This window comes from Odocoileus virginianus, chromosome 5 (assembly GCF_023699985.2).
Source record: "Odocoileus virginianus isolate 20LAN1187 ecotype Illinois chromosome 5, Ovbor_1.2, whole genome shotgun sequence".
NCBI classification, from domain to species: Eukaryota; Metazoa; Chordata; class Mammalia; order Artiodactyla; family Cervidae; genus Odocoileus; species Odocoileus virginianus.
Genome location: NC_069678.1, coordinates 4,389,994 through 4,412,703, shown reverse-complemented (window position 1 = coordinate 4,412,703; position 22,710 = coordinate 4,389,994). Strand labels below are relative to the sequence as shown.

General features: G+C 46.0%; 1 protein-coding gene across 1 annotated transcript in view; it reads right to left on the bottom strand.

The window, feature by feature from the left end:
* VTCN1 (V-set domain containing T cell activation inhibitor 1) overlaps positions 1 to 20,643 on the bottom strand; it is a 68,389-nt gene extending 47,746 nt beyond the window's left edge. Inside the window, exon 1 of the mRNA XM_020889343.2 lies at positions 20,538 to 20,643. Within this exon, the coding sequence (XP_020745002.1) occupies positions 20,538 to 20,569 (32 nt within the window). The 5' untranslated portion in view covers positions 20,570 to 20,643. The remainder of the gene's footprint in view (positions 1 to 20,537) is intronic.
* Between the last annotated feature and the right edge of the window lie 2,067 nt (positions 20,644 to 22,710).

Sequence of the window (22,710 nt, the reverse complement as noted above, 5' to 3'; positions counted from 1 at the left end):
CCTATTGCAAATTCTATAAACCCCAAACATCTTGTGGTCTGGTTTTTGACAATGTTACAAAGAATTATGAATCCAATAGAAAAGTTTAACTGAAACCAATGGACATGTAGGAAAGTATCCAAAGGTATTACATGGAATCTGCACAGAAAAAAAACTTCAAAAAAATCCTCTTCCTCAACTTCTGTCCTTATTAGCTCCCCAAACTTTTCCCTTCTCAAAAATTTCACCAGGTTTTCTCTGAAATCCACTCCCTTGTCTCTTCTTCCTCATAGCCTCAAATCCACTCTCAGCCACAAATCCACCCTTCTCTTCCCTTTCTCTTGTACCATTTCCAGATTTCTCTGCATGGTTTGCTCCACTGAATTCATAATCAGGAGTGGTTGGGTGAGCAGGCTTCGCAGAAAACACCAAGATTTTCCTGAGGAGTTGTGGGGAGAAAAAAGAGGCTGTGAACTTCATTTTCCTCTAAAAGGGAGACTTGCCAAAGGGCAGCATTAGGAGGAAGAGTACAGCAATAAACTATAATAGAGAAGAATCTGAAATATATATATGACTGAATCACTTTGCTGTATGCCAGAAACTAACACATTGTAAATCAACTATACTTCAATCAGCACAAATGGACACCAAAGGAAACCTGGCCTCTGCTTTACTACTTCTGGGACTTTCTCCTCGTCACAGTAGCTCATCGTTAGCTGGATTATGAAGTGAAAACTTACAAGAGATGTATTGTTTTGGTTTTTGCTCCTGATTAAAATGTATAGTATATTTTATCTCATTTGTCATTCATGTGAAAATGTTAAGTCGCTCACTCACGTCTGACTCTTTGTGAGCCCATGGACTGTGGCCCCCCAGGCTCCTCCGTCCATGGAATTCTCCAGGCAAGAATACTGGAGTGGGTTGCCATTCCCTTCTCCAGGGGATCTTCCCAACCCAGAGGTTGAACCCGGGTCTCCTGCTTTGCAGGCAGATTCTTTACCATCTGAGCTACCAGGCAAGCCCCTTGGTCATTGATACATGGATGCAAACGAGTGTTATTAGTTACTTTACTGGGAGTAGGCTTGGATGGTAAATTAAGAAGGAAGGGACTAAGCCATAAGGAAGAAAATCTCAATGATGAGGGAAAGTGGAAATGTTGGATATGAAATTTGCCATTTTCCTTTTCAAAACATTGGCAGGGTTAGTTCTGGTCCTGGAAAAAGGCTTATGTAAAAATTATTATTTTGGGGAGTCTAGTTGTCTGGTAGGAGTGTGAATTGGAGCAAACCTTAGGGTAGGGCCTGGGCTTCCCTTGTGGCTCAGCTGGTAAAGAATCCACCTGCAATGTGGGAGACCTGGGTTCAATCCCTGGGTTGGGAAGATCCACTGGAGAAGGGAAAGGCTACGCACACCAGTATTCTGGCCTGGGGAATTCCATGGACTGTATAGTCCATGGGGCTGCAAAGAGTCAGGCACGACTGAGCGACTTTCACTTCACTCAGGGTAGGGACAGAAGGATAGTTTGGCCATGTGTACCATAATGCTTCTGTGTGCACAGTGAGTCTTGATCCAGTGATTCTACTTCTAGGAGTCTACACTAAAGAACCAGCAGAATGCATTTCTAAGGTCATTAACTATGGCGTTGATTAAAATTAACACAGTAGTTGTGGGCAAATAATTGAAAGCACCTACATGTCCGAGATGGAGAAGGAAATGGCAACCCACTCCAGTATTCTTGCCTGGAGAATCCCATGGATGGAGGGGCCTGGTAGGCTACAGTCCATGGGGTCGCGAAGAGTTGGAGACAACTGAGTGACTTCACTTTCACTTTTCACTTTCATGCCTTGGAGAAGGAAATGGCAAGCCACTCCAGGGTTCTTGCCTGGAGAATCCCAGGGAAAGGGGAGCCTGGCGGGCTGCCTTCTATGGGGTCGCACAGAGTCGGACACGACTGAAGCGACTTAGCAGCAGCAGCACATGTCCGAGAATCGGGAACTGAGTAAGTAAATAAAGGTTCATCCCTAGAGGCAATGCTATGTAGTTGTAAATATTTGATGTGAGAAATGGTCACAAAATTGGTAAGTAGAAAGTAGCTTCTAAAAATAATATGTACTGTATGCTACCATTTATTAAATCTAAATATGGAGAAAAAAGGCTGAAAGGATATGTTAAAAGGTGGTTATCTCCAGGTTCAGGATGGTATAGATTTAGATACTTTTTCTTTTGGGTTTTTCTGTATTTTCCAAATTCTACCCACTGTCCCCATATTACTTTTGTAAAACAAATAGGAAGAACATATTTTAAAAAAAGAAAACATTGCTCTATTTTCTCTAGGTTTGAACTCTCTTTGAGACAATGTATGAGCAGGCATCTTTCAATGAGATGCTCCCACAAAGTTGTTCACTTACAACAATTTCCTGGATCAATGGTTTGTACTTATCATAGAACTCCCACAGGAAAAGCCAGACCCCAGTGAATGCATGCTAGAAGTTACCCATAACTGTTTTTTCTTCCTTTAAGTTAGCAGGCATGTTTTTCATAGCTCAATAGGTGATTTATAAAATGCCTGAGGTGATGGAGACCAGACTCAGTTTGGGGGCCCGGGTGAACAGCACCAGGAGCCCCAGTAAACAGCATTTCCTTCACATTTGGACGCCTTTGGGGAATGCTGATGAAAGCCACCATCCTGGGCTTCACTGCTTGACAGTTTACATGTATTAAACAGATCATCTAACAGGCGCCACACTTTCTGCCTCAGGTAATTAGCATTTACAAACAGATAACATGTTGTTAAGAATAAATGACGTATGCTGGGATCACTCTTGCTGAAAATGCTTATTTGCTGCATGTATAAAAGTTGAGCATTTCATTAATCTAAAACTTTGTCTATGAGAAATGTCAACCTAGAAAAGGAGAAAATAGCCAGATTTATCTTTTTTTAAGGTTTTGATCTTTTTTGCTTTCTTGTGCTTCTTTGAAGCACAAGCTGGAATCAAGATTGCCAAGAAAAATATCAATAACCTCAGATATACAGATGACATCACCCTTATGGCAGAAAGCAAAGAACTAAAGAGCCTCTTGATGTAAGTGGAAGAGGAGAGTGAAAAAGTTGGGTTAAAACTCAACATTCAGAAAACTAAGATCATGACATCCCGTCCCATCACTTCGTGGCAAATAGATGGAGAAACAATGGAAACAGTGACAGACTTTATTTTTGGGGCTCCAAAATCACTGCAGATGGCGATTGCAGCCATGAAATTAAAAGACTCTTGCTCCTTGGAAGAAAAGCCATGACCAACCTAGACAGCATATCAAAAAGCAGAGACATTACTTTGCCAACAAAGGTCTGTCTAGTCAAAGTTATGATTTTTCCAGTAGTCATGTATGGATGTGGGTGTCATATATGTGAGAGTTGGATTATAAAGAAAGCTGAGTGCTGAAGAATTGCTGCTTTTGAACTGTGGTGTTGGAGAAGACGCTTGAAAGTCCCTTGGACTGCAAGGAGATCCAACCAGTCCATCCTAAAGGAAATCAGTCCTGAATATTCATTGGAAGGACTGACGCTGAAGCTGAAACTCCAATACTTTGGTGACCTGATGCAAAGTTCCAACTCATTTGTAAAGAGCCTGATGCTGGGAAAAATTGAAGGCAGGAGGAGAAGGGGATGACAGAGGATGAGATGGTTGGATGGCATCACTGACATGATGGGCTTGAATTTGAGTAGTCTCTGGGAGTTGGTGATGGACAGGGAAGCCTGGCATGCTGAAGTCCATGGAGTCGCAAAGAGTCGGACACAACTGACTGAACTGATTAACTGAAAGTTTTGATCATGTTCAACTATTTTCAAGATTTTAGTTTTCTCCTACAATTTCAACATAGAAGTTTTAGGAGACCTCTTTTATTATTATTATTGTTATTTTTTTGACTGTGCTGGGTCTTTGTTGCTGTGCAGGTTTTTCTCTAGCTGAGGTGGTCGGGGGCTACACTTGGTTGAGGTGCACAAGCTTCTCATTGCAGGGACTTCTCTTGTTTCAGAGCCAAGCTCTAGGGCTTGCAGGCCTCAGAAGTTATGGTGCCCAGGCTCTAGAGCCCAGGCTCAGTAGTTGTGACCCACAGGCTTAGTTGCTCCCTGGTATGTGGGATCTTCCCAGACCGGGGATCAAACCCATATCTCCTGCATTGGCAGGCGGTTTCTTTACCACTGAGCCACCAAGGAAGCCCTGAGACCTGTTAAAATTTATTCTTAGTTGGAGCATAATTGCCTTACAATGTTGTGATGGTGTCTCCTGTACAACAGCTTGAACCTTAAACTTCAGTTGCTAAGTCATGTCCAGCTCTTTGCGACTTCATGGACTGAAGCATACCAGGCTTCTTTGTCCTCCCCTATCTCCTGGAGTTTGCTCAACTTCTTGTCCATTGAGTTGGTGATGCCATCCCAACCATCTCATCCTCTGCCACCCCCTTCTAATTTTGCCTTCTATATTTGCCAGCATCAAGATCTTTTCCAATGAGTCACATCAGGTGACCAAAGTATCAGAGCTTCAGCGTCAGTCCTTCCAATATTCGTTATTCATGTTGATTTCCTTCAGGGTTGACTGGGTTGATCTCCTTGCAGTCCAAAGAACTCTCAAGAATCAGCTGTATGTATACATATATCCCTCCCCTCCCTGCCCCCCCACGCCCACATCTCACTCTGCTAGATGGTCACGGAGCTCCCTGTGTTATATAGCATCTTCCCACTACCTATCTATTTTACACATGGTAGTGTGGAAGACCTTTTTAAGGGAAAAAAAATCCTTCTAGTGTTTCAAAAGAGCCAAGATCTTGATAGCTTTGTAATATCAAAACACTTCTTTCTCATACCAATATTCCTCTCTGCTAACACTTCAGAGTTTTACTTCTAAAGGCTTTCTAAGAAAGGCAGTGGGACCTGGCATTTGGGGTTTTGTCACTGAGACTCCTGGGAAGCTGGGCTTCTTAATAAATTGCAGCTACCATAAACTTGGGCCTAAGGGGATCTGCACCAGCTTAGCACCCTGACTGTCTCCACATGCTTAATTTTAGTATCAAAAACAAAATAATTTTTTCTAGACTAGAAAAGGGCACAAACTTTGGAGGCAGATAGATCTAGACTCTATATTTTATTCCCTTTCCTTATTTTGTATTAGCTGTGATCATGGATCAGCAGTGAAAGTGATGATCCCTGGGAGAAAAGCCTCAGTAAGGGGCACCATGGGCCGGCAGAGTCCAGTTATTAACCAGTGAGTTCCTGACCTCACCGTCTTTCCTTGCCATTTGAAAATCATTCTCAAAAATGATTTGATTTCATCTTCTGGTTTTGCCTATCTCAGAATCATTCTCCCAAACATCCCCATACACTTTCTCACATCACTCTCAGCCTTGATTTACTCAGCTGCAGGATGGGAAGACAACACCCACCTTATTCAGTTGTTGAGAAGATTAAATGTGGCTCATGCTCATCTCTCCAGCTACCACTCTCTCTTCCTCTTCCTCTTCCCCCTCCACCTCGTAGATCTTGCCTTTGCCTGGATGTTCTCGCCACTTCTCTTGCTTGCCTAACTCCCACTCAGATTAGAAACCACCTCCTCCAGAAAAATCTCTGAAACAGCCCTCTACAATCACCATTACAATGACTGGACCAGAAGTTGATTTCCAAGCATTCTGCAACTGGCCTGTGGTGGCCCTGAGCATACAGTATTCCAACTGCTTTTCTACCCATCTCTCCTAGTCTATCCTCTAAATGATGGTAAGTCCCGTATTTTGTACATTACTGTAACTCTAGGATCTATGGTGCCAGTTACAAAGTAGACGATCTATAAAAATATTCCACAATTGACATAGCTCCTTGGCTGAGAGATCCAAATTGTCAGGCTCTCTCCCTGACATAGACAGACTCTCTGGAAGCTGAACCCAAAAAGGGAAATGAGCAATGGGAAACAAAGGACCATTGCTTTTCCACATTTCTGCCTGTTTTAAAGGGTGCATGGGGGCTTCCCGGTGACTCAGTGGTAGAGACTCTGCCTGCCAGCGCAGGAGACATGGGTTCGACCCCTGATCTGAGCAGATCTCACATGCCGAGGAGCAGCTAGGGCCGTGTGCCGCAACCACAGGGCCTGCGCTCTAGAGCCCTGGAGCCGCCGCTGCTGAAGCCCACGTGCCCTAGAGGCCGTGCTCCTCAGCAAGAGGAGCCTCTGCAATGAGAAGCCCGCAACTAGAGAGGAGCCCCCGCTGGCAACAACCAGAGAAAAGCCCACGCAGCCACAAACACACAGCACAACCGAAAAATAAATAAATAAAAATTTTTAAAAAGGTGTATGGGTCTTGGTTTTTTTTTAAAGGTTATCTTCCTCCAATGAGCAAGGAAGTTTCTCGGTGAAAGATGTAGACATGTCAGGTAATGCAAGAGAGCTGTGTGTTGCCTTCACTGTCACTGTCGTGACCATCTTTTGTACCTTATCGCCTTTGATCCTCAAGGTGCTTCTGGGAGGCCTATTTATTGTCCTTAATAAAAATGAAGTGACTGGCATAGGACCACACAGGATAAATTTGGAAAGGAAGGTCAAGTCAGGCTCCCCTGGTTCTAAATCCATCTTTTCTTTTCCCATCTACTGTACAGCTGAAGAGAAATAGCAACACTCCGCCCCTTCCGTTTTCCTCTGCTCTCAGAGCTCTCACAGCAGACATTGTAAAGATTATTTGACTTTGACAGATAGATGACAAATGAGATGTGAGGATCTGAAGGATGGTGTGGCCCATTCAAAGCTTATCTGTGTTTGCTGTTTCAGTCAGCTGAAGTTAAAGTCTTTTCATGAGAAATCAAATAACCTTGTTCTATCCTTTCTTGGTAATTGCATGTTTATAGCAATGCCCTTGAGAGGCTAATGATTTCTCCTGTAAGTATGCTCCCTCTGGGCAGTGCCTTCCACTCTAGGGTACTGAACTGTTAGGGTCCCATTTAATGTCATTTAAATGCCACCATGGGGACTTCCTTGGTGGTCCAGTGGCTAAGACTCCTTGTTCCCAATGCAGGGGGCTCAGGTTCAATCCCTGGTCAGGGAACTAGGTCCCAAATGATCTGACATGCTACGGTGACGATCAAAGATCCCATGTGCTGCAACTAAGACCGAGCACAGTCCAATAAATAAAATAAACATTAAAAAATAAATCTCATTGTGCTACAATTAAGATCTTTAAATAAACTATGGGCTCTCACAGGGAAGTGACACCCTACCTTTCAACTCTCACCTTCCACTTCCCTGGAGTATCAGATAATTCCTATCCACACCTAACATTCTGCTGGATGACCAGAAGAACCAAAATGCCATCATTCCCCAGAGAGTCAGTCATACTGATGTCCACTGGTAGTGTGTGAATGATGGACAGGTCTATTAAAGGCTCTCTCCTGGGAAGAATTCCAGACATTGGGATAGTGGGGGGTAGGTAGGGATTAGAGACCCTGAGGATTTAGTCCTGACTAAGCCATCGTCTGCTACTTGAATCTACCCCAGCCAACAATTCCAGTCTCTGTCTTGGACATTTGGCTCTGGTGCCCGGAGAACAAGAGAGTCAAAGCTGGCCACATGCCCACGTTCTTTATAGAGCACGTGTGAGGCACTCCCCCCAGGGACCATAGCCAGGTCAGAGCCTCCTCCCTGCAAACAGATCAGCTTAACTCACCTCCTAGTTGTAAGCAAACTAGATGATCACTTATGAACTGGGATGATAATAACATCCTAAAAAGATGAACTAATTATTATAATGAGAGAGCTGTCAAAATAATACCCATGTTTATTTAGTATCTGTCATTTGAAGAATATGGGGCGAGCCAGTGCTGTCACTTCATGCGTCCTCCCTACATGTTCACGAGGGAGAAAAGAAGTAGAGGTCATTTAGGAAGAATCCCTGTAGAAGGAGGAGGGCTGAAAATGTGATGGTTTTGGATCTCTAAGATGGGTGGGCAGTCCCAGGAAGGAAAATGCCCACCTGCTCTTTTCCTCCTGAGCATTTGTTTTCTCAGCCCTCCATGCTCCCCTGGGTTCCCTCATTTATGTACATCTTTCTGTATAAGACTTCTGTTCTTTTGTAATTACTCCAGGCCCTAGTTTCCCAAAGCATGTCCTGGTGTATATTAATAAGCATCATTTTTAAAAGGATTATGTTAAGTCAATCACAATCAAATAGACTTCTTTATAGGACTTTTCAAAAGCCCTTATATTTGGTTATTGTTTGTGTTTTTATTTTTTGGCAGCAAAGCAGACACCTGGGCCCCCTGCAGTGGAAGAAGGGAGTCTTAACCACTGGACCACCAAGAAATCCCTCTAAAGCTCTTAATATGCTAATATGCATGGTGAATGTCCCAGAGGAGTATGTATGTGTGTATGTATTAGGTTGAACTATTTGAAATCCCTCTTTCAGAGGTCAAGAGCAATTGAACACTGGCAATTTCATGTAGCCCAACCTAAGAGTGTTCAGCACTTCTGATCTTCTTTGACTACAGAACTCTTGTGGGGAAAGTTTTGCAATATCATCCTCAGAACTCCCTTTGGGAGCCACTGTTTTAAGTACTCAACATAGAGAGTGTTAGGTGCTTGAATGGTGTGTGTTGCTTGGACCCCAATATGCTCACGTGTAACAGGATAATGGATTGAGCAGAATGGGAAGCAAGCAGATGTGGGAATCACGCCAGGCCTTGGGGTTGAGTTTCTGGGAAGGTGGCCCAGTATGGCACTTCCCAACCCAATAAACATGCAGAAATGCACTTTACTGTGTAGACTCACAACCGCTGCGGTATTAAGGTGTAAGGATTTTTTTAAACTGTAAAAGTGCTTTGAAACATTTAGCTTTAATACATAAAGGCTCAGTGGAAGAAGCAGAATATGAAAGGGTACACACTGTATTACTATGTAAAAATGATTTACTGTTGGGCTTAAAAAGGGTAAGAACAAAAAAAGAAAATAGTCATTTATAGTGATAGAACTATGGATGATCTTTTGTTTCCTTTTTTAAAAAAATTCCTCAAGTGTTATTCTACTGTTTCACAGAAAACAAAAACAAAAACAAAAACCAGCCAAACAAAAATTATACCAGTTACTCCTTAGGCTTTGAGTTGACACCAGAATGTCTTCTGAAAAAGTCCCAACACACCCCCTCTCCATTCTTTCCAGATGGGAAGGTGGTATCAAGGAGATGATGACCTTCTAGCCAGAACTTAAGTCAATCATGTCCCACTGGCTCCATCACTTACCTAAACAGCCCTTCTGCCTCCATCCAGACCAAGAATCAGCCCGCCCACACAGATTCCCAAGTTGACAAGCATTCTAATACCCAATGGCTATTTTCTAACGTCTGCGTTTAAATTGTTTTTGACAGGATCCTATTAGCAACACTCTTTATAAATGATGATGAGGTTTCTCAGCAGGGCCTCAAAACCCTGTTGAATCCTCAGGTTTCAAAAATATGGTACATTTATAGTGAGAAAGGAAAATAGCAGAAAACATTCCTACCGTAAGCACACAGTTATAAGTACAGCATGGAGTGCATGGATTTTGTGGGCTAACTGAGACTCTAGCTCGCATTTTTGAGCTATGTCCATGGGACAATGTCTTTCCAGTCTAGCTTAGGATGCTTCCCTAACAGCCCCTCAGCTACTTGTTGGTAAGAGGGTAAGGTTGTTGCTGAGGATTTTCCCCACAGCTCAGTTGTAAAGAATTCACCTGTGATGCAGCAGACATGGGTTTGATCCCTGGATCAGGAAGAGCCCCTGGAGAAGGAAATGGTAATGTGCTCCAGTATTCTTGCCTGAGAAATCCCGTGGACAGAGGAGCCTGGCAGGCTATGTATAGTCCATAGGGTCACAAAGAGTCAGACACAGCTGAGTGACTGAGCAAGCACACATGCAGTTGTTGGTGCCAAGGAGCTCCTCTGTCCAGGTCTTCAGGCAGGGCCTGGCCTGCAGGAGAGACTTCCAGGGCATCCCCAGGGCTTGGCAGGGAACACTTCTAAGTAAGGGACATTCAGAAGTCCTGCTTCCTCTCCATGCCCCACTCCCAGATCAGCCTCATTCCTAGACTCTAGGCAAGTAGCCATATGCAAGCCCACCCCCAGCACCCCCTGGATGCCATCCTAGAGGATACGGTATGAGTAATTGCCAGGAGGCAGAGCCCCTCCACAGGGAAGTGTCCACAGAGCGGGGCCCACATCAAAGGTGGCTGTGGCAGGGGCTTCAAACTTGGATAGCTCTTGCTGAATTGCCATGACCATATATTAAGGTCTTTGGACAAAGACCCCCTGACCTAAGGCCATCAGAATAACATCACAACTTTCCCATCAACTGACTTCTCTCTTAGCTGTGAAGAGAATCACAAAGACTTGGATCTTCATCAAAAAAGTGGAGACAGAGGAAGAGGTTAGGTTGCTGCTTCCCTGGACATGTCAACTTCTTGACTGGGATAATTCCTCTTTCACATCTATCCTGCCGGGGGGCTTCCCACCAGGACCTGTCTGGAAACCTAACCCCAGGCTTCAGGGCTTCCAGTCCAGGCTCCTCTGGCATCTGAAGGAAGCTCCCTCCCACAGGGCACTTGGTAGTACGCAACTTAACCTTCCCTCGTCTCAGAGGACTTTATCCTGACCCTGAAGTTCTAAAGGGCAATCGTCCCCACAATTTTATATTCTGTTCCTGTACCCTGAGGCTTTTTGGCAGAGTATAGTCAATCATCAAATGCATAAAATGAGTGAAAGTCTTCCTCCTCATTCCAGAGTTGGGTTCCCTGGAGGCAGAGCGCAGGTGGTTTTGAGTTGTGTGGACGGCAGAGGAGAGCGGCTACCTCCAGGCCAGGCACAGAGAAGCGGAGGACAGCCCTAGGAGGTGGGACCAGCGTCACGGGGCGAGAGGGAGAGGGTAGCGTCATGGAAAGCAAGAACGCAGTATTTCAAGAAGGAGGTCGTGAGACATTGTGTATTGAATACTGATGTGAAGACAAGATCAGATCAGAGAAGCTGACATTGGATTTGGCAATGTGGAGATCACTAGAGACACTGACAGTAGCAATGTCTCAGCACAGTGGGGACAAAACCCCAACGGAGTAAGTTGAGGAGAGAATAGTAATAGAACCCATGGTTTACATTCTCTGCCAAGTGCTTTATAGGCATCAACTCAGAAATTTCTCACAATCTTACACTGTAGTTTCTAATGTCATGCCCATTTTACAAGGGAGTACCTCATGCCCAGAAAAGATAGAGAACCTGCCCAGGGCCACACAGCTGGAAAGTGGTAGAGCTGGAATTGCACCCTAGCCTCCCTGTCCAGGGTCCGGTCTGTACTGGGAGCCACCCCCCCACGCTGCCTCTATAACACGTGCAAATCATAAGATCACTAACTTTGAGCATCTTTCAATAAGTTTGCTGTGAGGGAAAAGAGAGGGGGTGGGAGCTGGAAAGGTCATAGGCCTGACTCTCAGGACTTTCCTTTTAAGCTAGAAACAGATGTGCAGGTGGCATGCTGACACGGATACTGGCGGAGCAGAGGAGGAGTGAGGATGCTGGCCAGACGAGGAGAGAGGAGACAGATCCAGGCAGCAGGGGCCTTGCCCTTTGCTCGGAGCTGGGCTTGTCCTCTGGTACCAGGAGGGGAGGAAGAGGAAAAGGGTGCAGATGGGTGTGGCAGGCAGCTGTGGAAGAGAAAAGATGGAGGAGTCAGAAGTCTGATGATTCCCATTTTCTTGGTAAACGATAAAGCGAGCTCATCATCTGAGACTGGGGACGGAGGGCGGGGTGGAGGAGGCTTGCAGCAGGCCTGAGGGGAGGAGACAGGCATGAAATGGCCTTTTGGGAGGTGAGGAGAGAGGAGAACGCAATGAAGAGCCAAGACAGGAAGCAAAGAGAGACAATTCAATACCCTGGCACTTTATGGATGCTCTGTTTCTCCAATCTTTCATGCTTTTTCTTCTATGAAATTTCTCATTCTAAATCTGCAGAGAAAGAAAGAGAGGAAACTGCCGGCCCTTTCTCCCATTACTGCTGTGCTGGGAGTGGTAGGAATACATTTGAAAGTGATGTGATAGTAAATCTGAAACACTCCAGGCAGAGGCTTGGGGACTGTGGAAAGCCAACATAAAGAGAAATACAAGCTGGCTTTCTTACCTGCAGCACCCCGCCCCTGTCAAGAAACCATACTGACTGTGGAGCGAGAGTGCCCACCCCCGGCAGCCAAGCGCTTTCCCGAATCTTTCCCGAATCTCACGGAACAAGGATAGAGAAGAAGGTGTCTCCAGTCCACTGAAATCCCAGAAGAATCTGGACACAGAGGACCCTTAGGCCGAGCTGCTACTTTAGGACTGGTTATTTCTCTGCCTCCCTCTGAGTCACTTTGTTATTCTGCAAAAACAGTAAGAGGGGATCACTGAATATGGGTGTCTAACACATACAGCACTAACTACTAACTATGAGCAAGGTGCTGCTCTGAACTCTTTTCATGTATCAACTCATTTAGTCTTCACAACAGCTGTGAGGCTGATACTATTATTAACTCCAATTTACTGAGGGAATGAAGACATAGAGAGGTTAAGTAACTTACTTGGGGTCACTCAGCTAGAGGAAAGCTGGAATACGAACACAGATGAGACTAACTCTAGCACCGACATTATTTCCACTTCTTCCTATGTCAAAGGTAATTATGGGTTAAGCTTTGGTCTCTTAGATTCTTGATGTTTGAGTAGATTGCGCTCAGTTGGGATCTAACAGTTTTTAGCTAGGGTCATGGGGCAATATGGAATCATTGAAAGAGCATCATTCTACCCATTTTAAACTGCACAACCTTTAAGCAAGTTGCCAGTTTATTTTTATTATCCCAGCAATAAAATGAGGGGGTGTACTGACTTTCTAAATTTTCAGGCTCTGAAAGGATATAATTTTTACTGAGTTTCAACCGCTTCTTACTCCTGCACTCGCTCATCTAGAATAGCCACCTGGAAGAATACAGTCCCAGGGCGGATAAATCACAGGCCGCAGGCTATTCTGGGCCGAGCACCCTCCTCGGCTGGTTGAGAATTCTAGTGCCCTGCTGGTCTCTGGTCTCTGAGGAGTTTTGCGGGTGATGAGCTGAGTTCTGCTTCTAGTGGTAGGAGATGAAGCAGAACTGATTACAAAGGTAATTTTCTAATCAAAGTCAGTATAGAGGTCTACATAGGAACTTGTTGGTTCTGCCATTGGCTGACCAGGGGGACATTGTACAGTCATCTTGATTCAACATTTGCATCTTTGAAATGGAGATAATTAGGAGTATGGGGTGGTTTAGTTAATTAACCATTATCTGGTGCTCGGTCACAGCTCTGGAGCTCCAGTGGTCCAGTGAAGGCTGTGGCTCAATCCCTGATCAGTGCCTCATGGGAAGCCTTAGATGCTGAACTTGTACACACAAGGGCCTTCCAGACTCACCTCAGCCACCTTAATGCTTGATGCTGGCAGAGCCAGATAGTTATTCTAAACCCTGGCTATCCTTAGGTTTGCAGAAGAATCGTCTCATAAACAACAGAAGTAGGGTGGACTCTTTTTTCCGAACAAGAAGCTGAAAAACTGAATATTCCCGGAGTGTTGCTAGACTGACCTGTCTTTAAGAAACCCCAGTAGCAACTTATCCGAATTATACTAGAATGCATATGTCATAGCCATGTATCAGCACTATAGAGGGATTTGCAGATAAAGACTCTAGCAATAACTCTTAGCTTGTGCCAGGCACAGAACTGTCACATGTCATTCACACAACTCTAGGAGTTAGGTTCTATTATCAGCCCATTTCATAGGTAGGTAAACTGAGGCCCACAGAACTCAAGGTGGCACACAGATTTGAACCCAGGCTGTGTGATTCCAGAGCCTAGAGGGATAGCCGTGGAGCTACACTGCCTCCCTACAACAAGAGACAAGACAAAGGCCAGGCTCTTGAGAAGCCAGTCCCACAGAGGGAAGGAAATGGGCACAGGAACAGACATCTATCAACACGGCTGACCACAAACATATAAGGAAGAATTAAATGCAACTAGAAAGGCCCGGGAAAGCAAACTCTGGAAGATGGTGAAGGACAGGGAAGCCTGGCATGCTGCAGTCCATGGGGTTGCAAAGAGTCAGATACAACTGAGCGACTGAACAGAAACAACAAAAGTCCAGGAAGGCGTTAAAGCAGCAGTGGCACTTGAGCTGAATGCTGAAAGAAAGGAGTGGCCTTGTAGCAGGTGGAGAGGGGGCTAGAGCCACGCCATCAGGAGAAAACCTACGCCTGTGTGGGTGGGAACACAGGTACCTTCTGTTTAGATCTTCAATGTGCAATTTATCTCTTTTTCCAACTCTCTATTTAGCTTAAGAGGATGGGCCCTCAGGGCCCCGAAGTCTCAGGCTTTTTAGGCTCAGAGGGTCTGAAACTTGGGCCCATCTTTTCATATCATGATGGGTTTCAAGTGTCATCATGGCCTGTGATGAGATCCTCCCTAGGCCAGGCCTTGGTAAGATTTTCTCAGTAGTCAAACTTGTTATGTTGCCAAGCACTATTTTGTCTGGCCATCAAAGACTGGTATGTCTGAGCCAGCCACCAGCTTGAAAACTTGTGGGCAATGGGAGACCAAGCTTTTGGAACAAAGTTCCCTGAGCCTGCTTGGTTCTAGCCTCCCTCATTCTCTGTTTCTTCCACCTTCCTCTGGGAGAAAGACATGTCTTTGCCATGTCCTCCTGCCTTTGACTTGTCTTCATCAATCCGATTGAGGCTGGTGATTTTCCCCAAACTTAACTGCTTCAAAGAGCTCTCTTCAGATAGAAGAGACAGAATGGGATAGATGATGATTCCCAGGGAGAAGAAAGGAAGGAAGAGAGGCTGGGAGGAAGAAGAGAAGGAAGGGATGGAGGAGGGGAGGGAAGAAGGAGAGCAGAGTGACACTTTGAAATCCATGCCAACTGGGCCTCACTTGGACTTCAGCATGTGTCTCTGCTTTCTGGAAGGAGAGCAATCAGATGCTACAGCTATGAGATCTTCTCCATTCACTGCTCATGCTCAAGGCACCCACAAAACTCGACTCAAAGGATCCCTGCCTCTTTCTGGTCTCATTTGGACTCAGGAGCTACTTGGCAGTATGCCCCCCTCATTTTCTGTGCAAAGCCACATGAGTTCTGCTAAATGCTACATAGGCCATATTCTTTGCTGGATTGGATCTCCCGACCAGCACCAGGCCTGTGTGACACCCCCACCAGCCCTGGGTGCTCCATGAAACTGTTCTGTTGACATCCACGAGACCCCTCAATCCTGGTCTTTATCCTGCCTCTCCCACCATTTGCTCCCAGCTCTTTCTGACTCACCTTCCTCTGCCCTCCCTTAAACATGGGTGTTCTTCAGCTTCCCATGCCAAGCCCTTGGCTCCTATCCTTCTATGGGCTCTCCTTAGAAGACATTCCAGGTGACTACTCCCTGCCTCCTACTTCTGAATCTCACACTGACATCTCTAGCCCTGGTTTCTCCCAGTTTCAGCCTCAAGGCTTCCACTGTCCCCTGAGCATCACCGCCTAGAGGTGATCATCACCACCTAAGGTTCCCAGGGGAACCCTGAATTGAACACATGCCAAAGTTAACTAATTCTCATCCTTGTCTCTGTTTCCCACCTCACTGTACCTAATCCAGGAACACGGCGGTCACTCCAGGCTCCAACCTTCGCATCCATTCCTATTCTCTACCACCCTCCATTCATTTACCAAATACCACCAATTTTAAGTTCCAATGTATCTTGAATAGGTTTCCTTTCTCCGGACCTCAGTTATCATTCTCAGTTTCAGGTCCTTATCTTCCTTACCTATTTCCCTACCCTTCCCCTATCCTCATATCCATCCTCTATGCTGCCTCTGGAATAACCTGCCTAAGATGAAAACCACCGAGTTTCCTCTGCTAGAGACCTATGAGAGCTCCTCATCACCCACACCAAACTCCCAGCTCTGAGTCTGCTAGAGGAAGTCATAGCATGACCTGACTCAGTCTTTCCAGCCTCGTCCCAGCACTCCCTGCCTCAAACTTCAGGCTCTGATGATGATACAGAGTAGCTTGTAGCTTTCCAACACCTGACACTGCTTCATGAGCTTGAGTCTATCATCCTATCCTATCCTGTCTGGCTCTATCCCCTCTGCCTAGAGGGCCCTTCCCATCCTTCTTCACCTGGTCATCCTAATTAATCCTCAACACTTAGCCCAGCCATCACCTGCCTCAGGAATCCTTCCCCAAATTCTTAAGTTAGGGAAGTGCTCCAGTTTTATTTTGCTCTATTGTCTCACGGTTTATCAACAGAAGGTTGGAATTGTCTGTTTGGGAGTCTTTCTTTCCCATTAACCTAAAATCTCGTCAGTGTTTTAACTGCCTTTGACCTAGTGCCTCATGCACTGCTTGGCACATAGTAGGTGCTCTGTTAATACTGTCGACTGAATGTAAGCCCTTCAGAGAAGGGACACTACTTCTCTACCCATGGATTCCTAAGGGGAGTTCATGTGTGCTCAGTCGTGTCTGACGTTTTGCGACCCCAAGGACTTTAGCCCACCAGGCTCCTCTGCCCATGGAATTTTCCAAGCAAAAATACTGGAGCAGGTTAACATTTCCTACTCCAGGGGATCTTCCTGACTCAGGGAGATCGAACCCAAACTCCTACATGTCTCCTGCATTGCAGGCAGATTCTTTTCTGTTGAGACACCAAGGAAGACCCTCTATGGGTTGCACTTATGGTCAATTAATCTATAACAAAGATGGTAAGAATATACAATGGAGAAGAGACAATCTCTTCAATAAGTGGTGCTGGAAAAACTGGACAGCTACAAGTCAAAGAGTGAAATTAGAACATTGTCTAATAGCATACACAAAAATAAACTTCAAATGGATTAAAGAGCTAAATGTAAGACCAAAGACCAAATACTATACAACTCCTAGAGGAAAATATAGGCAGAACACCTTTCAATATACATTGCAGCAATATTTTTTTAGATCTGTCTCCTAAAGCAAAGGAAATAAAAGCAAAAGTAAACAAATGGGACCTAAATAAATTAAAAGCTTCTGCATAGCAAAGGAAACCATTGGCAAAATTAAAAGACAGCCTACTGAATTGGAGAAAATATTTGCAAATGATCTGATGGATAAGGGGTTACTATCTAACATATATAAACAGCTCATACAATTCAACATCAAAAAAAACCAGACAACCCAATTGAAAAATAGGCAGAATCAAACAGACACTTCTCCAAAGAAGATATACAGATGGCCAATAGGCACATAAAAGGATGATCAACATCACTAACTATTAGAGAAATGTAAATCAAGACTACAATGAGGTACCATTTCACACTAGTCAGAATGGCCAGTCTACACATAACGAGTGCTAGAGAGGACGTGGAGAGAAAGGAACCTTCTTACATTGTTGGTGGAAATGTAAATTGGTAAAACCACCATGGAAAACAGTATGGAGTTTCCTCAAGAAATTAAAAATAAAGATGCTGTATGAACCAGCAATCCCACTCCTAGGCGTATCTGGACAAAACTATAATTCAAAAAGATACATGCACCCCTGTGTTCATAGCAGCACTATTCACAGTAGCCAAGACACGGAAACAACCTGAATGTGCATCTATAGATGAATGGATAAAGAAGACGTGCTATTGAGATACAAAGGAATACTACTCAGCAGGATAAAAGAACGACAATTTTGCCATATGCAGCAACATGGACAGACTTATAGGACATTATGCTAAGTGAAATAAGTCAGACAGAGAAAAACAAATGCTGTATGATACCACTTATGTGTGGAATCTAAAAAACCTGCAATGAACTAGTGAATAAAACGAAGAGTCAGACTCACAGATTTTGAGAACAAACTAGTGGTTACCATAGGGAGAGGGTATGGAGGAGGGGAAATAGAGGGGTAGGATATTAAGAGGTACAAACTATTATGTATAAAATAAATAAACCACAAGGATATATTGTACCACACAGAGAATATATGCAATATTTTATAGTAGCTATAAACTGACTATGAGTGTATGTGTGTGTGTAATCATGTCAGATTCTTTGCAACCCCATGGACTGTAGCCCGCCAGGCTCCTCCGTCCATGGGATTCTCCAGGCAACAATATTGGAGTGGGTTGCCATTCTTTTCTCCAGGGGATCTTCCTGACCCAGGGACTGAACCTGTATCTCCCACACTGTGGGAAGAGTCTTTACCATTTGAGCTACCAGGAAAGCTTATATATAATCTTTAAAAATTGTGAGTCACTATGTTGTGCATCTGTAACATATAATATTGTACATTGATTATACTTTACTTTAAAAAAGCTGAAACAAAATGTTCCTTGGGTGAGGTCTGCTCCCACTAATGACCTTGAAGGGAAAGGGGGAAGAGAATTCTGACCACAGAGCTTCTAAATGTTCCGTGGAGGTCAGGCTCAGTAGAACCTGCACACAGACATTCCATCCCCCTGCATCCTGTGCATGAGTTTTGAAGGTAGTAAGCTCTCTGGTAAGTATTTAAGGAAATAATCCACTGGGTCCGCAGAGGATGGCAGATCCTCCCATGAACTCTCCCATACCACCAATCTCAGTAAAGGTGTGAGCATGAATTAAGGAAATTATGGCAAAGAAAGAGGCTTGTTAGGGCAGAGCCCTCCAGACCCTGCTCCCCACCCAGCCTGCCATTGCCCCCTTCCCAGGGGCCTCTTTGCACAAAGATTCAGCCCCCTGCTGGCTCCTCACTGCTTCTGAAACCGCAGAGCATGAAGAACTGCCGAGGCATGCTGGGGTCAACAAGAGGAGTCTCTGTGGATTCCAGTGGGTCTCTGAAGGGTGGGATCTGCATTTTGAACACCCACCTCCTGCTAATCCTCCTGCAAAACCAGTCAGGCTGGTTGTAATGTATTATTAGAAAGCCCACACATTCTTCCTGGGAACAACAGACCCACTTGTTGCATGAGGAGTGTCTCAGTGGAACCAAGGAACAGGGGGAAGGGGGCCGTTGGGCAAGGAATGGAGTCAAGCGTAACACCGGGGACAGAACTTGGGTTTCGGAGTTAGGTAGGGTGGATTCCAACGCTGCCCTGCCCCTTCCAGGCTGTGCGGCCTTGAGAACGAGACGTAACCCCTCTGAGGTGACCATGAACGCTCACAGGCTGTGGTGAGGATTACAGGCGGCCACTGTGAGGCACCTAGCCCAGGGCACAGAGAAAGAAGGTGCTGGCAAAACGCTAGGACCTCTGACGTAGGTGCTTCTTGGGACATCCTCACTGGGCAGAAAAGTCCAAATGGAAGGGAGCAGGGTGTCCTCGCAGACACAGGAAGGGGAATCCTGCCCAACAGCCATCAGTCACCCTGAGTGCCCCCAGCCCCTGACGCAGGACTGGTGGCTTCAGGAGGACACCAGTGAGGGAGCTGATGTTTTATTTTAAGAAAGAGAGTTTTCTAGGCTGCCTCTAAGAAGTAACATTCTCTCAGTCTTTTCAGAAACTTCACTGTTAATCTGAGGTTAACCCTCCCTCCCTCCCTGCTTTTCCTTTCACTGGAAAAGACACAAATAAGCCTAGAACCAACACCCACCAGTCCTCTTAAACATCATCACGAGTTGTGACCAAAGGTGAATCACCAACCATTTCAGAAAAACTCTTCCTTCACTTTCCATCTCTTTCCTTCTGGAAAGGTAAGCAACCGCCTGATGGATAAACAGGCAACTAGAGGGAGCTCTGTGAGAGGAGCAGAAGGTAAGAGATGGGGCTTCCTTCATCTCTGGGGAGTTGGGCTCATTCTATCAATCCTCTTCCTCCATCCTCTCAGCTCTGCTGATGGCCCTGCCCTATCGCAGTTTCGAGGGCCACAAGCTCCTCTTGCCGCTGCTTCCTTATGTCCTTCCCCTGTCCCATCCCAGGCCCTAGGGTGGGCTGACTCTGGCCTTCCACAAAGTTTGGTTTTCTCATCATCATCAGCAGCAGCAGCAGCAGCAGGGGTCTCCTCTCCAAAGAACCCCCAGGAAAACTAGGGACCCCACCCCAGAGTCGGGGTGGAGGAGGGGTGTTGGCGTGAATTACTTAGCAGTACTGGGAAGTCACACCCACAGAAAAGTCTAAGCATGCTCACCTCCTTCGTCCTGGGGGCTTATAGAGGGTCCCCCTGCACCTCAGCCATCATCAGTCATAGATTCCCTCCCACCCCATCGAGCAGCCCCACACCATCTTACGTAGGGCCCCCACAAGAGCCTTAATGTCCCAGCCTGGCACACACACTCCTTGGTCTAGAGCTGTTGTGGCAGGTGCCAGCCCTCCCTCCATGGCAGAAAACCAACCTGACCATGAGATGGGGGCTTTGAGTGGCCGGGGTGTGATGTTAAATCCAATTCTCTTAAGCTCTTATCTGGCCAGGCTCATGCCAGCCCAATGCTGGATCAGATAAGAGTACCGGTGGGGACCTATGGGCTGGCCCAGCAGTCTTCAGCAGCCCCGCAAGACCTCACCGCGGTTCCCTGCACCTGTAAAGATAGAGAAGAGAGCACTACCTCCAGAAGATGACCTGCCCCAGGGAAGCCATGGCGGGGAAGGGGCCCTTCCTGCAGGGCGCTGGATGCTGGGGTGAGTGGAGCTGCCGCTGCCCTCCTAGTGCCGTGACTCACAGCTGGCTGGGGTGCCCTGGCCTTAAATAGTAGGTTCAGCCGGGAGTGGCCGGTGCTGCCCTGCACAGCTCAGGTATGAGGAAACAGCACTGCTCTGCAGAAGTGCCTGCAGGCAAGAGGCTGCTCGTCCCAGCCAGGGAGGCCTGGTGCACGCAGAGCCACCTTGCCAAGCCTTGACCCAGGGGAGAGAGTGGGAAGGAAAAGCTTCCCAGGCCCCCTGCTTCACACACATCTCTTCTGACGCTGCAGAGGGAGCGCTCGGAGAGAGAGTACATCTCCACCCAGGAACAGATAGGAATGGTTCAGAGTGGCAGGTCTGTGCCAGGAAGCGGGAGGCTGGGAGCCCTTCCTGTGTGGCTGATGCTCAGACAGAGGCTGGGGCATCCCTGGTGGGATCTCTCATGGAGGGGGCTCATGCCGAGGGACCTCAGAAGGCTCTGGGCCCAGATGACAAGAGTGTGAGTCTGATACTTGAGACAGAGTTCGCCTTGGGGCCCCTGAGACTGCGCTGCTGGGTGAGCAGATCTCTCAGTTAAACGGTGAGAGGTCCTGCCCCACCCCCATCACAACTAGTTTGAGACTCCAAAACGACAGGGAATTTACCCTCCCCAGACATTATCGTTGGTGAAGTGAGTGATAGTCGGTCAGTTGCATTGGACTCTGTGACCCCATGGACTGTAGCCCACCAGGCTCCTCTGTCCATGGGTTTCTCCAGGCAAGAACACTGGAGTAGGTTGCCATTTCCTTCTCCAATTGCTGTCGTGTGAGTGGGTTAGAAAGTTTGGTCTCTGACCTTTCATCCAGCGCTCAGATTTCCAACAAGACAGAAGTCTAGGGCCCAAAGCTCACTCTCTCTGTATTGCTTCCTGCACCCCCTCCATCCCCTCCGGAGGGGCACCCTGGATAGGATGCATCCACGGACTGGCTGGTTCACCAACTACAGGCTGGCTGACTGTGTTTATTTCGGGGTAAAGATGCCCCAGGACTTCAGCAGAATGACTCCAGGGTTGGTGCAGAGGCTGCTGGAGTAAGCACGGAGCACAGGTGGGAAAGGAAGAGAGAACCCGGTGATGGAGAGAAGACAGCAGGGGAGAGGGTAATTTAACGGTGGGAAGATCTTTATTTTTAAATTTCTTATATATTTTTTCTCTTTATGCTTTTTAAAAAAAAATTGAAGTATAGTTGATTTACATTGTTTGTGTTAATTTCTGGTGTACAGCAAGGTGATTCAGTTATATATATATATATATATATTTTTTTTTTTCACTATAGGTTGTTGCAAGATATTAAATAGCTTCCTGTGCTATATAGTGGTGGGCTTCCCCGGTGGCTCAGTGGTGAAGAATCCACCTGCCAAGCTGGAGATGTGGGTTCAGTCCCTGGGTTGGGGAGATCCCCTGGAGGAGGAAATGGCAACACACTCCAGTATTCTTGCCCAGAGAATCCCATGGCCAGAGGAGCCAGGCGGGCTACAGTTCATGGGGTCGAAAAGGATCAGACAAATCTTAGCAACTAAATAGCAGCAGCTATGTAGTAGGGCCTTGTTGGTTATCTATTTTATATATAGTAGTGTATATCTGTTCATCCCAAATTCCTAATTTATCCTTCTCCTCTCCCCTCTTTTGTAATCATTGGTCTGCTTTTTATGTCTGTGAGTATTTGTTTTGTAAATAAGGTCATTTGTATCATTAAAAAAATTCCACAGATAATTGATATCATATGATATTAGTATTTGTCTTTCTCAGTCTGACTTACTTCACTTAGTATGATAGACTCTAGGTCCATCCATGTTGCTGCAAATGGCATTGTTTCATTCTTTTTATATCTGAGTAGTATTCAGAGTCAGAGAAGGCAATGGCACCCCACTCCAGTACACTTGCCTGAAAAATCCCATGGACAGAGGAGCCTGGTAGGCTACAGTCCATGGGGTCGCTAAGAGTCGGGCACGACTGAGCGACTTCACTTTCACTCTTCACTTTCATACCCTGGAGAAGGAACTGGCTACCCACTCCAGTGTTCTCGCCTGGAGAATCCCAGGGATGGGAGCCTGGTGGGCTGC